Source organism: Medicago truncatula, chromosome 2 (assembly GCF_003473485.1).
Source record: "Medicago truncatula cultivar Jemalong A17 chromosome 2, MtrunA17r5.0-ANR, whole genome shotgun sequence".
Lineage (NCBI taxonomy): Eukaryota > Viridiplantae > Streptophyta > Magnoliopsida > Fabales > Fabaceae > Medicago > Medicago truncatula.
In genome coordinates, this window is record NC_053043.1 from 8974138 (window position 1) to 8989017 (window position 14880).

The 14880-nt window shown below is 32.5% G+C and overlaps 2 protein-coding genes across 2 annotated transcripts; both read left to right on the forward strand.

Moving 5' to 3' along the window:
* The first annotated feature begins 8634 nt into the window (after positions 1-8634).
* On the forward strand, positions 8635-11496 carry LOC11443885 (uncharacterized). Its single transcript, XM_003594117.4, has 4 exons — positions 8635-9304; positions 9737-10186; positions 10602-10908; positions 10979-11496. Exons 1-4 carry the CDS (start codon positions 8900-8902, stop codon positions 11110-11112), a joined length of 1296 nt encoding a protein of 431 aa, XP_003594165.1. The 5' UTR covers positions 8635-8899; the 3' UTR covers positions 11113-11496.
* An 867-nt stretch (positions 11497-12363) lies between these two features.
* LOC11446265 (RPM1-interacting protein 4) lies at positions 12364-14661 on the forward strand. The gene is made up of 4 exons (XM_003594118.4): positions 12364-12792; positions 13694-14143; positions 14320-14526; positions 14626-14661. The coding sequence occupies exons 1-4, from the start codon at positions 12787-12789 to the stop codon at positions 14659-14661; spliced, it is 699 nt and encodes a 232-aa protein (XP_003594166.3). The 5' UTR covers positions 12364-12786.
* The last annotated feature ends 219 nt before the right edge of the window (positions 14662-14880 follow it).

A 14880-nucleotide genomic window follows, 5' to 3' on the forward strand; every position in this document is an offset into this window, starting at 1 on the left:
TTCTCCTCTTCAGGTTTTAACTCAGTTGTGTCTTTTCCATCCTTATACTTTACCAATGGATGTTCTCAACCTTTGAGAACTGCTTTCCAAGTTTTACTGTCAATAGATTTAAGAAATGTCACCATGCACAGTTTTCAGTAGTCATAATTAGACTCATCCAGAACAGGTGGTTTGTTAACAAGTCCTCATTCCTTTTCAATAGTACCAGAAAATATCTTCCCTGGAGCTCACCAAGAAACAGAACAGGGTGCCCACTTTGATGCCAATTGAAATTCTAGCACGCAGTAAAAGATGCTGAGCACGATGTCAAGACACGAGGAATGTCGAGTACAATGTCAAGACATTGTGACAATACAAATAACAAACTAAAGATAAAAGCTGAAAGTAAATTGCACAAGTTATTTGTAACACCCTACTTCTATTAAAGCAATTAAACATGCGAATAATACATTTATTCAAGAAATAGAGATTACGTCTTATTCAAAATTCAAAAACCGATAGACATGTATGTAAACCTCAACAGTTACAGCGGAATATAAATCAGAGTGATCAAATATATACATGCCATGAGCAAATAAATCATATCCCAAAGATAAATCTCAAAACCCAAACATACGGGTAGTCAACAACAAAATAATAATCCAAATGAGAATATAAACAACCTAATCTAGACCGACACGACAAGCCTAGATCAGAGCCGACACGACACCGATATCGGAGGAAGCTCCCGATATCCCAAGCAAAGACTCACCGAGACTACTCCTGCACAACGTCTACTCACCCATACAGGCAAGTAGGCGGTTAAAACCACTGGGGGTAAGCATTACATTATCATAATCCAAATAACAGTTAACATGAATATTTCAATTTAAACATCATGCACTTGATCAATAATAATTACACATTAATACTTACATCACACCCCGATGTTTCACATCAATATTCGTCAATCATATGAACAATTATCAATTTACAATTATTCATTCACAATCACCAATCACGTTTATCATGAATAATCATTAATCACATTTCATGAACAATCACCAATTACTTGTATCATAAATACATATCAATTCACAGTCATTCATACACGATCACCAATCATATACATCATGAACAATCACCAATCAAAAGTCATGAACAATCATTATCATAATTCATGAACAATTATCAATTCACAAATATTCATTCACAACCGTCAATCACAAACATCATCAATAATCATTCATCTCAATTCATCACCAATCACATATTTCACATAAGACTCATGCTATGATATGCACTTATGGACACATAAATGCACTTGGTACCAAATCTCAACAAGGTCGTCACCTTTCGATGCCACTTGCACATCGATTGTAAGGGCTCACACCTGCCTTACAATAATCTCGAAGTAAAAGAGTCATCCCTTTTACAGCAACAACGACTATGATGCATGGACATGTATAAGGACTCGATAATGCGACAACAATTCACAATCTCAACCTCAATATATAGGACAACACCCAATTATATTGATTATCTCCACATCATTGCATTATCAAGAAAACATGCTCATACACAAATAAATCATAGTATTCACCATCATCACATCAACATGATCATCAATAATCCACAATGTTATTCAACATCAACTATCACATATAGTTTCACCATTCCAAACAATTCTCATATTCCAAGTAAGAGAACATACAACATTTCATGACAAATATCATATCCAATACAATCATTCATTCATACAACTTCACTTAGCCATATAAGAATAGTCACCACAATTCATAAGACAATTAGTTCAAGAAACATTTCCGACCAAAGAACGTGTCAAGTGGAAAACGGTCAACATTGACAATTCCCAAGACAAAACAACATAGACAAGTTGAGAGTTCTCAAACAACCTTAACCAATCATGTATTCATGAATTTAAGTTGCCTCCTGACCATTAAACATTAATCCAAGAACAACTTAAGTTCATATGAAAAACCCCATTTCACAACTTTTCACATTCCCACCCGAAATATCACCTTTTACATGATTAGAACAAATGAACTAAAACCAAATAAATAAACTCTAGGACCTCAACCATGTATATACACAAATCACATATGAGTGCAGTAGTGTATACATCAACGTTTCATAGGCCAACTCACTTAAATTCAAGTTTTGCAAAGATTCATATCATAATGTTTCATTAAAGTCAAGAAAACAAAAGGACTCACTAAGCCCTTAATACGAAGCTATTTCTTCCATAAAAACATCCCTAGATGATTAGGATAAAGTCCCTATACATAGAAATAAGTTTGGAAACAATTGGATCAAAGAAAATTGCATTTTTAAGGTTTCTAGGCTGCCAAATCGCTTCATGACTCGTAAGATCGCTTCATGATTTTGACAGCATCAGACTGAGTAGAAAAATTTGATGTTGCTGTCAAAATCACCTCATGATTTGCGAAATCGCTTCATGATTCGACAACATCAGGCTATGCAGAAAATTTATTGTTTCTGTCAAAATCACCTCATGATTTGTAAGATCGCTTCATGATTTTGACAGTAGCAGACTATGCAAAAATTCAACTTCTACTTTTTCGCGCATAAAAATCAAACCGTTACTCCATTTTCGATGTCGTTTCCGCCTACATGCTCCTAACACTTGGCACTATCATAATCTACAAAAATTTCATGTTTCAACCATCCCAAAAGTCATTTTCCAAAACCTCACATAATCACTTATTGGCGAAAACGCTTAAACATCGACATTTCACACGAAAAACCCGTTTTCTCCCAAACAACTCAACTAACATAACCACAACATGAAAACAGAAATTCTCCTAGGTTCAATTCATCCAACAATACCAAAATTTCAGTCAACAACCATAAATATCAAAGTTCAATTTGGTCCTTCACATGAACACTTAACTCAACTTCATCAATTTCACAAAACCACCAACAACATCTTATTTCTCATTAACAATTATGGTATATGAACACCCAATCCATAAATCATAATCAACAACATATCTCAGCAACAACAACATCAATTACATATGATTTACATCTCATTTCAATCAAAACATATCAAATTTCATCAATTAAGTATAATTTCATAACTTAACATTTATACATACTTTGAAACATGTAATTTCACCCACAAATATACCATAATCATCAATTCATGCACAAGAAAATAGCATCACAACAAGAGCACGAATTTAGCAACAATTGTTCATCAACCCATTTTCATACAACATGAGAAAATGCAAAAATTGTACATGATTATGATAATAACTAACCCCCTTACCTTAGAAGAAGATTAACCCAAACTCTTGCTTCAATTTAGCTCCTAAGCTTACCCAATTGGATTCTTCAAGTTCTACTCTCCAAAACCCTTTTTCTCTTCTCTTCACCTCTTTCTCTCTCTACCTCTCTCTAGAAATGTTTGTGAAATGAATGAATTGGTTCTCCTAACACAACCATAGTGTTATCTCTACTAATGGGCTTAACTTAGTTTCTAGTGGGCTTAACCCATTTCTATTCAAACCAAAAATATTACTACACTCCAAACGATATTTTAATTAATAACGGTAAAATGTCACTAACGGTAAAATCTAATCACTACACTAGTAACTTAGTAAAATAAAGGTTCTCACTAACTATTAAAATAATTCTCACCAAAATTACCATTTTACCCTTACCCGTCAAATGATTAAAATACCCTTCTAATACGGTAATCCACGTAAATGCACCCGACGACAATTAATACACACAATCATAAATAATCACACACAAACACAATTAAAAGTAATTAAAATAAATCTAGCTAAAAATCGGGCTGTTACATTATTTGTTAACCCAGTCGGTGCAACATCACCTACATTTGGGGGTTACCAAATTAGGAAGGAAATCTACTATAATAGTATTAGTTTGAAGCCTGCATAAACAACCTCTGGTTTACTAGCTTCGCACCTAATCACTACCTGTGATATTTCTATCTAAGACACTTATAGATATGAAACCCCTCACACTTCCCCTCGATCATTCACCAGTGATAACAACAAATACAATCAAAATAGAATCCACTCTTGCTAAAAAGCTTACGAGTGATTCACAACTTACAACATAACTAACAATCCAACTCCAGCATCAAGGTGATACAAGAGTGGCTCACAAATAACAACGGACATACTAAAATCCTAAATGACACTTAGACAATTGCAGTTTCAGTAGTCTTCTTAGGTTCAGAGTCTTTTTTTGTATAGCCTGAGAATAACATGGGCTTGATGAACAATTCGGGCTGATCCAATCCGGTCTTCAACATAATATTCTAAATGCAAATATATTGTTTTCTTAAATGTTACAACATCACACTTAAGAAACACGCAAAAATAACTGCCTTCTGCAGCTTATAGAAAACATATGCTTCTTGGTCAACACTCCACGTGAATCAAATCTTCATAGAATCTTCGGATATCTTACGTTTAAAACAAATCTCCAAGAAAGTGAAAGAAGTCATGCTACGATGTCTTACCAACATGTCAAAACATCTTGCTAGAACACTTGTTTTAACAAAATGCGGTCAATTACAATCTACAAAACTAACAGTAGTATATTTGTTTGACTAAGAAAAAGTAAAACACAAATTTGAATGATTATCAATATTTTTTTTGAAGGATTATCAATAATAAATCAACAATGATCAATAATTGAGTTAAATTCAAATAAATTAATCATAAAATTACAAGGGGTAGTTTATAGATTTAATACAGTGGAAATGTCATTCGTCAATACCAAGAATCACATTGAAGATCCCAATATCCGTTACGAGAATGTTACTTATTCATATTTAAATATACGTTAAAAATATTTAAATTTAATCATAACTAATTAAAATTATTCATATGATTGATTGTCATTCGTTAAAGTGTATCAAAATTAGTATAAATTATAATTCTCAAATTCATGAAAAAGTATTTCTAATTTACATCTCAAATTCATAAACATTTATCAGAGTAAACAACATATAACGAAATATCACACTTCTTAAAATCTTAAATAGATAAATAATAATTTATCCTTCAACTTAAATCATCAACGTAATAGTAGCGGATAAAATTCTTCAACATAAATTGTCTTGGCACGCAGGCCTCATAAAAATCATCTCATAAGTTCAGTTAAACAACATGAAAACATAGCATATACGCAAAGGAAAGAGAAATAGACACTAAAGATCCCCTCCCGTTACGTATCAGAGCAACCTAAGACTCGGTGAGGAAAGACCACTCACGACAGCAAACACAACAACCTATTCTTGATCACCTGCAAGTTACTCATACGAAGAGCAACATATCTAAGCAGAAGGGGTGAGATTTCACAAAACAATAATATTAAGCATATAATTCAACAATTATATTTAACAACATAAAAACATCTTATTATTCATCATAGATAATAATATATCATAAATCACTTCGTTAACAATTCATATAAGTAATCACAACTTCACAACTTATCATCTTCGACTCAACAAATGCAACTATGCAACTTAAACCTCTTATATGCATGTGGTACCAATACAGGGCATTAAGCCCCCATTGCTATTTGAGTATTAATATACTTCCAGGACATCAAGCCCCCATCGCTATTTGAGCTAAAGCTCCATCGTGTTGAGTACAAAGCTCCAGGGCATCAAGTCCCTAACAATGAAATGTTAATGCATGGACTCGACCTCTTAAACATCTTAATTCGACAACCTCTTATATAATCCAATAATTTGGAAACATCATCATCTTCATCAACTTAGACCGACTCATGCAGCTTAGTTAGATAACAATAGCAACATAGGCAGTATACAAAACAGTATATTTGACTTTTATCAAAAGTGTCAGTGAAATCCAATTTTTTTCTTTCTAAATGTTATTATTCATAATAGTGAATATTTTTTTCGATAAAATTGTAAAAAGTTGGTAAAGTGTTTATAAACAATGAAACATTGTTTTTCTTATGAAATTATCTTTTCTAAAGTACAAAAGTTGATATTAAAAAAGTTGGTTAATTCATTGATTTTGAGAGAAATTGCATTGTTCAAAAGTCATTATTCACTGGAAAAAAAATGTCATAATCGTTACTCCCTCTATCTCACAATATTAATCGTTTAAAGTTTGTGCATAATTATTAAGGAAATGATTAATTGTGTTGATTTCAATGATAAAATTAGTAATATTTACTAAAACATCCTTATTAATTATAGTTAGTGGAGTAGTTAAGTTGGATGAAATTCAATAAATAAGGGTATAATAATGAAAAAAATAATAAATATTGCATTGGTATTGTTGTAAAATGACAATTATTTTGAAAAAAAAGAAAAATGCTAAAAAGACAATAATTATGAGACGGAAGGAATATAATAAATGTATGTGATTGAAGTTCGAATCTCCGCTCTTTCTTATATGAATTTTGTTATTTATAGCAGCATCAACAACAAAAAGAAATGATCAAAATCCTTCAATTATTAATTTTTTTTAAGGACAAAATCCTTCAATTTGTCGATATATTTATTTATAAAAAAAGACAAAAAAAAACTCAATTTAAAAAAATCAGCAAGTTGGCAATAGATGAACGCCTCGTGAATCAAAAGGACACACAGGACACTTGGCATTCACGAAGGGTCTGCGTAAAGAACCGTAATGAACTAAATTATTCTGCGTTAAAAGGTAGCAACCAATATTGCCCATGCCCACGTAATATTTATTAAAAAAAAATTGCCCACGTAATATTTTTATTTGGTATAGGTTACTTAAATTAATTGGCAAAAGTTTTCTGATTATCTGATAGTGAGATTTCTCATGCAAATGAATGACGGTATTGAAGAACACAACCCGCCAAAAAAGAACACTCGTGAGTTGTCGATAGCTCTGATTTTACCGACCAAAACCGGAGAAACCTCCACCACTCATTTACCATTTTTCACGGGGTTGGCCCGCCTTTCTCGCCATTTTTCTTGAAACAATTCAGTTCAATTAATCTTTAGAATATTCTTAATGTTGAGGATTTTGTCATATTAGCACTTGTAGATCCTCTCTCTTCTTTTTATTTGGTTACTATTGATTTTCTCTTTATATGAGTGGAAGACGATATTATTTTTTCAACACTTTATCTAAATCTTACTAATCTATAGAATAAAATCTACAAAAGTTCCACCAATTTATGTAAGATAAAGCTTATATACTCCAAATACGAAGACATACACGTATTAGATATCGATATTTCAAAGTATTAGATGTGAAAGTAAAAAGAGAGAAGATTCAATTAATCAATATTAAACAAAATTTATGTTGAATTCTTTTAATAATAATTATGTTGATATCTTAATACATGAATGATAATATAATATAATTTATTCAATTTTTTTTTAAAATTGTGACTTTTATAAAGTAATAAATGTTTATTTTTCTTCAAGTATTTACATCTATATAAGTTTTAGTATAAATTTTTTGTTAACGTATCTTAGTTGTATCATATCCTAAATTTTAAAATTTTTGCATATCCTCATACCCGTATCGTATCCACACCTGTACCACATATATGTGCTTCATAGTGTAAGATATTATAGGGTTCACATTGATTTTATCCAATAAATTAGTGGATGTTAGTGACATTGAAAAAAATAGTGTTTCTAGCACTCCTCATAATACAAAACTTAGTTAATAAAGAATTGATTCATCCACAAAAATTTTGGTTCAACTCCAGTTGTCGATGTGATGACCTCTTTGTTGGGTGATATTTAAATACTTTTGTAAATATTCTTTAAGCTTTCATGTTTTGTTTTAAATAATTCCTTACTTTATGCTTTGAAGCCTCCGGAGATCAATGTTTAATGTAGACATCAGTCTCGTTTACTCTAAATTATTGTTTCTCGATGAGGGTACCTAATAGGTACCATGTCTTAAATGAAGAGATTAGAGATGGTCTTAGTTTGGCTGAACGGGCTAAACACTCACTCATAAACCTCACAAATTGGTATCATAACTTTGACAAATATCCACATTTAGTATTTGATTCGTCTCATCCAATAGATGAAACCTATTGAAAAATGGTAGGATTTTTTTTTTTGGATTTTGGAGCTTGATCGGGTGCCAATACTATATGGGTAAAGTTCAATCAAAATTTAAATTTGTTTTTAAGTAAATTTGTTTTATCAATCAAACTTTATCTATTTTCTTTAACCAGATATTTTCCATTATTTAGTCAATTCCATTTAGATTAGAATAGCTTCAAAGACTTGATAAAAGAAAAAAAAAAAAAAAAAAAAAAAAAAAGCTTCAAAGACAAACTTTTAGTTGAGAAAGTAGATAGATGAACTTGGAGACATTTGATAGATTGCTTTTGAGTTGGCGATCCCCTATTACATTTGGTAGATAGCCGCATTTCTAAATAAGAACCAGGTTGTGGACGTGGCAAACTTTGATTAGAATTACCGTGACAATCATATAATTGGTAAATGAAAACTATACACTTTATACTAATCTTCTTCAAAAAAAAAAACTTTATACTAATCTTGTCAACAAAATAAAACACACTATACTTTATACTAATGTCAAATTGTTACTAGTAGCATTATTTTTATTTTTTGACAAAACTAGTAGCATTATTAAAAGGGTTGTCGTGTCGTGGCAACCATCAATCATTATCAAACTATATAATTTTGATGCAAAGGTTTAAAAAATCATAAGAAACACGACTGCATTTACATTTAGATCCCAGAAGTTAGAGACATTTGAATCTTAATATAAACCGCAATATCAGGATTTTTTTATACATCTACACCAATTATTCAAACTTTTTATGTGTTGATTTGGTTAATTGGTTGTGACAAAATTAAAAGAAAACACATAAAATTTTGAAGGCTATGGAAGAAGAAAGAGAGGTTAGTTTTTTGGCAATGAACAAAGAAAACTCTGGAATATATCATGATGGAAAAGAATTGAGGAGATTCAGAGCATATCTAAGATGGGTTTACGTGGACCAATCAAATCTATGCAAAGCTGGTATATCTTGGTCTGTGTTTTTCACTTTGGCTTACGTTGTACCTATTCTGTCTCACTTTTTACTTGATTGTTCGACAACGTGTGATGCTGATCATCGTAGACCGTACCATGTTCCTGTTCAGATTTCTCTTTCTGTCTTTGCTACTTTGTCTTTTATTAGTCTCTCCAAATGGGATCGTAAATATGGTTTTAGTAAGTTTCTTTTTCTTGATAAAGTTAGTGATGAGAGTCTCAAGATTCAACGTGGCTATGCAATTCAAATGAAGGTTTGTGTTTTTTTCTTCTTCTATTTGGTGTTTTTTGTTTGAATTATACGAATAATTGTGAAGTATATGCCGTTTAATTTTGATGTATGCTTAGAAACAAATTAGATGAACAATGAATTTTGTCATGGATGCCTTGTGTAATTTTGTCTGAATTATAAGATTTTTTCAAATTATTAGCGGTGTCCGTATCTATGCTTCATAGGTTATAGGAAATTTGGAAAATATTGACACAATTCAATGTTTTTGCCCAAATTGGAAAAGAGAAGAATAATAATAATTGTATGGATTATATGGTTAATTTGGTTATTTAGTTCTGCTTAAGAGAAAAGAAAAAAAGTGTTACATCATTCAACGAGATACACAACTCTAACTGAAATAGAAATCATAACTTATTCTCTTGTTGAGCAAAATAAATTTGTTTCTATTATGCAGAGAACCATGAAGCTCATCTTGCTTTGGGGACTTCCCTGTTTCATATGTCAATGTGTCTACAAGATATGGTGGTACATCTCAGGAGCATCCCAGATACCATATTATGGTGAGGTATATGTGAGCGGCATTATTCTGTGTACGTTGGAGCTATGTTCATGGTTTTATAGAACCTCAATTTTCTTCTTGGTATGTGTCCTCTTTCGACTCATCGGCTACCTTCAAATACAAAGACTAGATGAATTTGCTCCTGTTTTTCAAAGAGAAACTGAGGTGGGAACAATCTTGTTGGAGCACCTGAGAATAAGAAGGAACCTACGTGTCATTAGCCATCGTTTTCGAGCTTTCATTTTGTCGTCTCTGCTTTTGGTGACAGCAAGCCAGCTCATTTTTCTACTTATGGTTATAAAACCACATGCTGATGTTGATATCCTCAAGGGTGGAGAGCTTGGGGTAAATATATATTCTTTCCTTCATTTAAGAAATGTGAAATTCTTCCGTTCTTTTTGCTCAAAATATTGATTATGTCCAAACACTAGAAATGAGTAAATGATCATTTCGTTGCTCGAGAAACTCAATCGCTCAATTTAGTCCTTCCAGTTAAAGATATATTTAGTAAACATTCATCTAAACCCATGAAAACTTACGTATTGAGTTGAATAGTGTGTTGATGCATAGAGACAAACATAACATTATTAGTGGTGCTAAACTTACAAAAATGATTAAATTGATTGATATTATTCAATTTAAGGGACTAATTTGCTATTTCACAAATTTGGAGGACTAAATTGACAGACCCTTATAATTTCAAGGTCTAAAATGCTGATTCAGCACACTAAAAATAGATTGTGTATTTTCAATGTTGCAGTTAGTCTCCATCACCTTGGTTAGTGGACTTTACATACTCTTACGAAGCGCGACGAAGATCACACATAAAGCACAATCCCTCACAGGTCTTGCTTCTAAGTGGCATATATGTGCTACCATAAACTCCTTTGACAATATTGATGGTGAGACACCTACAGCACTGATAGCTTCAGCACAAGCTATGGCTGCCGATATTAGTTGGGGATCGTCTGAAGATGAATCAGGAGATGAAGAGGATGAGTTGAATAACACCAAAATGATGCCAATTCAAACACGTACTATTTCATTCCATAAGAGACAGGCCTTAGGTAAATGGAAATTTATTACTTGTATTTTCTTTTTAGTGCTTTGTCCTGAATTACTTGCATTTTAATGCAGTGACATATATGGAGAACAATAGAGCAGGAATCACAGTTTATGGATTCATGCTTGACAGAACTTGGCTTCACTCCATTTTTGGTATTCAATTGGCTCTTTGTCTTTGGCTACTGAACAAGACGGTCGGTATCTAGAAACAGAAAGGAACTACAATGATCCTCCTAGTTCTAGTCCTGCCTTGTGTGATGTACAGTACATCTTTTGAATAGTCATCTTTTCGTTTGAATCTTGTTCTGGTTATGACATACGAAATGTAAATGATACGCATTTTTTGCAAATAGTGTTGAGACTATTGTAAATGTGTCTGCGTGACTGCGTCTCCTACTAGTCAGGGGAAGATCCTCATATCAGATGGCACGCAAGACAGACACGTTGAAGTGAAGAGCCGGCAATAAGTGTTTGTTGCTATGTGTATGGCTGAAATATCGCTATGAATAAAAGGTTTCTGATATTGTTAGTCTTGTCCTTTTCAAATATTATAATTCATTCTCCATGCATTTGTTTGCATGTTTGTTAAATTGTTATGGTTGGTAAATAGTAAATGTTTTTCATATAAAATCTTGATTTCCTTCGGTATAAATATCTAAAAACGTCTTGAAAAGTATGACTTGAAATCCATCCGAACCTGAGGCTTTGTCGGATTTTACACTCTTAAGAGTCAAGGGTTATGAGCGGGATCAGCAATGCCTTCCTTAGTACAGAAAATACTCTTAAATAATTTGACAGCTTCCTCTTTCAAAATTTCTGGATCACTGCACCATGCTGCTGAAGGCAACTTATCACTTATCAGATGTTAAGCTACAATCTACAACTAGCTTATAACTTTTTTTTCGAAGAGAACCCTAATGTAATGAGTCCAATCAAAATGCACTCCAACAATAATGTTTACACTTAGTAGTATAATATGATAGAACTGTTAACATAGTATTTTGGTATATTTAAAGTTGTAAGAGACAGGATAAAAGGTAGAAAAAGTGGGTTTATTATAGTTTCATTGAAAAACAGAAGAGAACAGACCAAATCAAACTATCACACTCTACCCTATTCTAAGTGAAGTGTTAAGTGAACAACCCCCTATAATACTCTCTTTCTGAACTCATTATGAGTTTCAACTGATAGCATAAGTAGTACTCAGAAAGTGTATTACTAACATAGTAACACTTCAAAAATAATCACTGATTCATATGATCAAATCAAGGGTTGAATGACATAGATAATAACACATGCCCACTAAACTTTACTCAATAAGACAATAACACACAGTGTTGGAAAAAGTGTGGACATTATATTTCTATTGACATATGATTAAGCCAGTAAAAACAAAATTTGACATCTGATCAAGTAAATGGGGATGAATATATTAAAAAAAAAATCCACGTGGAGGCACTAGAAAGCATATGGAATTTTTGGTAAATAAGATCCTGATTCCTGACAAGGGAAAATTGTTGCATAGAAGAGAACAAAACTCCCAAAGTTAAGACAGTTACACATTCCTTCCCTTCCTTTATAAAATTCAAACAAGAAGAAAGCGTGTTTTGGTGATCAACAAGCTTTGTAACTACCGGTAAACTTATTTGGCCATGTCCTCTTTGAACTTTGGGATCAGAGTTTCCCATACCACATATCTGAGTCATTAATAATCAATTCCTCTTTAGCTTAGTACTACTCTCTGAACTACAAAGATTTTTGTTCTAGCAGAAACTCTCAAAGAATATCTTAGCCAATATCTAATATCAGAAGCCAAAGAGAGGCCGGTCAAAGATCCTTGTGTCGTGGATTCTGTATCATAAGAAAATATTCTATTAATAATGGCGGTAAGTTTTTACACAGATACACACACACATCTTATAACAGGAAATCGAACATGAAGTTTGGTTTTAGTGCATGTTTGTAATGACGGCGAGTTTGACTAATTTTGTTGAAGTTCTAAGGTGTAGCTTTGATCAGAGTAGCTCAATACACCGTGGTTTTGCCAAACTCATTGTTAATCCAAACATATACTTAATCAAATAACCGTTCCCTTCTTTTGATGGTGGCTACAATCATCTCCTATTTACTTCATGTTGGATGTATCTTCACATTTTGCTAGTGAAATAATAGGCATCAGTCATTATTAGTCATGAAAATTTTATTGTGAATCATTTTATATATATGATGGTATCGTATATGGTTCGAAAACTTAACCATGCTAGTCAAATTTCCTAGACTCACTGTGTCAATGTCACCATAACTAGAATGATTTTTCATTATTTTCATTATATAATCCAGTAGTAAGATTTAATTTAACTGTAGTTCATGAAATATTAGATATGATCATCCATATATTGATCAAATTACCTAGACTCATTGTGCCACTGTCACCTTAACTATGTGATCAATCGTTGTGTTCTTGTGTATTAATTTGTACGTTTACTTTAGAATCAGATTTACTATTCTGACAGACATATAAGGAATATTTTTTATAATTTATCAGCATGTTGGCCTTCAAGTTGGATGGCAAACCAATCAATTCTAAAATTTTCAGAGAAAATATACGTTTATTTTGCCTAAATAACTTTTATTTGATTAAAAAAACTCATTTATTAAGGTATTCTAGACATCTTAGTAAGTGTTCATTCATAAACAGTTATGCGGATCTTGTTAAAATAAGCTGATATTTCAAGCTTATATCAAATCATGTTTGACAAATCTTTCCACAATGAATCATTTTAGCAGCATTCTCACGTTCCAAAGTTTGGCAACTGGGAAGCTGACAACATTCCATACAGTGCATGTTTTGAGAGTGCACGCAGAGAAAAGGCCGGATTCATAATAAATCCGAACAATCCAATGGAAAATCCAGAGATCTTCAACAAACATGTTAATGTTGATGAAGTGAAACCTTCTCATACTTACTCTCACAAAGCAAGTTCAACGGAGAAAGGAAGCCATGAAGTACCGAAAAACAATTCTACACACCATTTGCACCGCCGCAGGAGTAGGGGAAGTAAAGGTAGTTTCACATCAGAGTTTGGAAGCGAAAAAAGCCACATTGATCATTCTGTCATCAACAAAACTTCACAATCAGAACACAAAAGGAGTGTGTCCAAAGGAATTGGCAGTAACACTGGTAGCTTCTCTTCATCAAATCACAGGAGTGAAAGCCGTTCATTTAATGACCATGGGGTAATATTCCTTATATGATCTTATAATGTTTATTTTGTATAAATCAATATCTTCGCACACAATTCGACCAATCCTTCAAATCAGTTAAGACTAATCCTACAACATATATTTTTAAAGTTTCAAACATTTTGGCCTATTGAGGTGATTGAATTTTTGGTTTGCTTTGCATGGGATAGGACCATAGAGCAGTAGCAATACCTGAATTTGGTAAGTGGGATGTCACAGACCCCAAATCAGGAGAGGGTTACACTGTTATGTTCAGCAAAATTAAAGAAGAAAAGCAAATCATGTCTAGCAGGATCTCTGGCTTAAGGACTACACCACATAACAATGGTTCAAATATTAAGAATCAACATGATGGATCTTCCTTCAATTTATCTAAGGTGAGTTTAATTTGTTTCACAACTTCATCCATCTATATGCGAAGTGTGTATTTTCAATTCCACTGCTAATTTCATGAATATGTTCATAATTTGGTGCAGTATTGTTGCTGTTTATCTACAAGCGAAAGCAAATGAACTCGGATTTGATGTTTACCCTGGCTCACAAGAGACTTGAATTTGGAATCTTTTGAATAAATTTATAATCTTGTATGAACATGAACTAAGTCTCACATGTGTGTATGTTTTCATTCTTTCTTTTTAACATTAAGTTAAAATGGATATATGGATGAATCGAGTTCTTTTTAACTTAAATGACTAAAACGGACAAAAAATTAATTATGAACCAAAACGATA

Excerpts from the sequence above, each read along its gene's own strand:
- LOC11446265 (XM_003594118.4), top strand. Across the intron at positions 14,144-14,319 it reads GTTCATTTAATGACCATGGG|GACCATAGAGCAGTAGCAAT; the intron begins GTAATATTCCTT and ends TGCATGGGATAG. Across the intron at positions 14,527-14,625 it reads CTTCCTTCAATTTATCTAAG|TATTGTTGCTGTTTATCTAC; the intron begins GTGAGTTTAATT and ends AATTTGGTGCAG.
- LOC11443885 (XM_003594117.4), top strand. The coding sequence starts at position 8,900 with ATGGAAGAAGAAAGAGAGGTTAGTTTTTTGGCAATGAACAAAGAAAAC. Across the intron at positions 9,305-9,736 it reads GCTATGCAATTCAAATGAAG|AGAACCATGAAGCTCATCTT; the intron begins GTTTGTGTTTTT and ends TCTATTATGCAG. Across the intron at positions 10,187-10,601 it reads TCAAGGGTGGAGAGCTTGGG|TTAGTCTCCATCACCTTGGT; the intron begins GTAAATATATAT and ends TCAATGTTGCAG.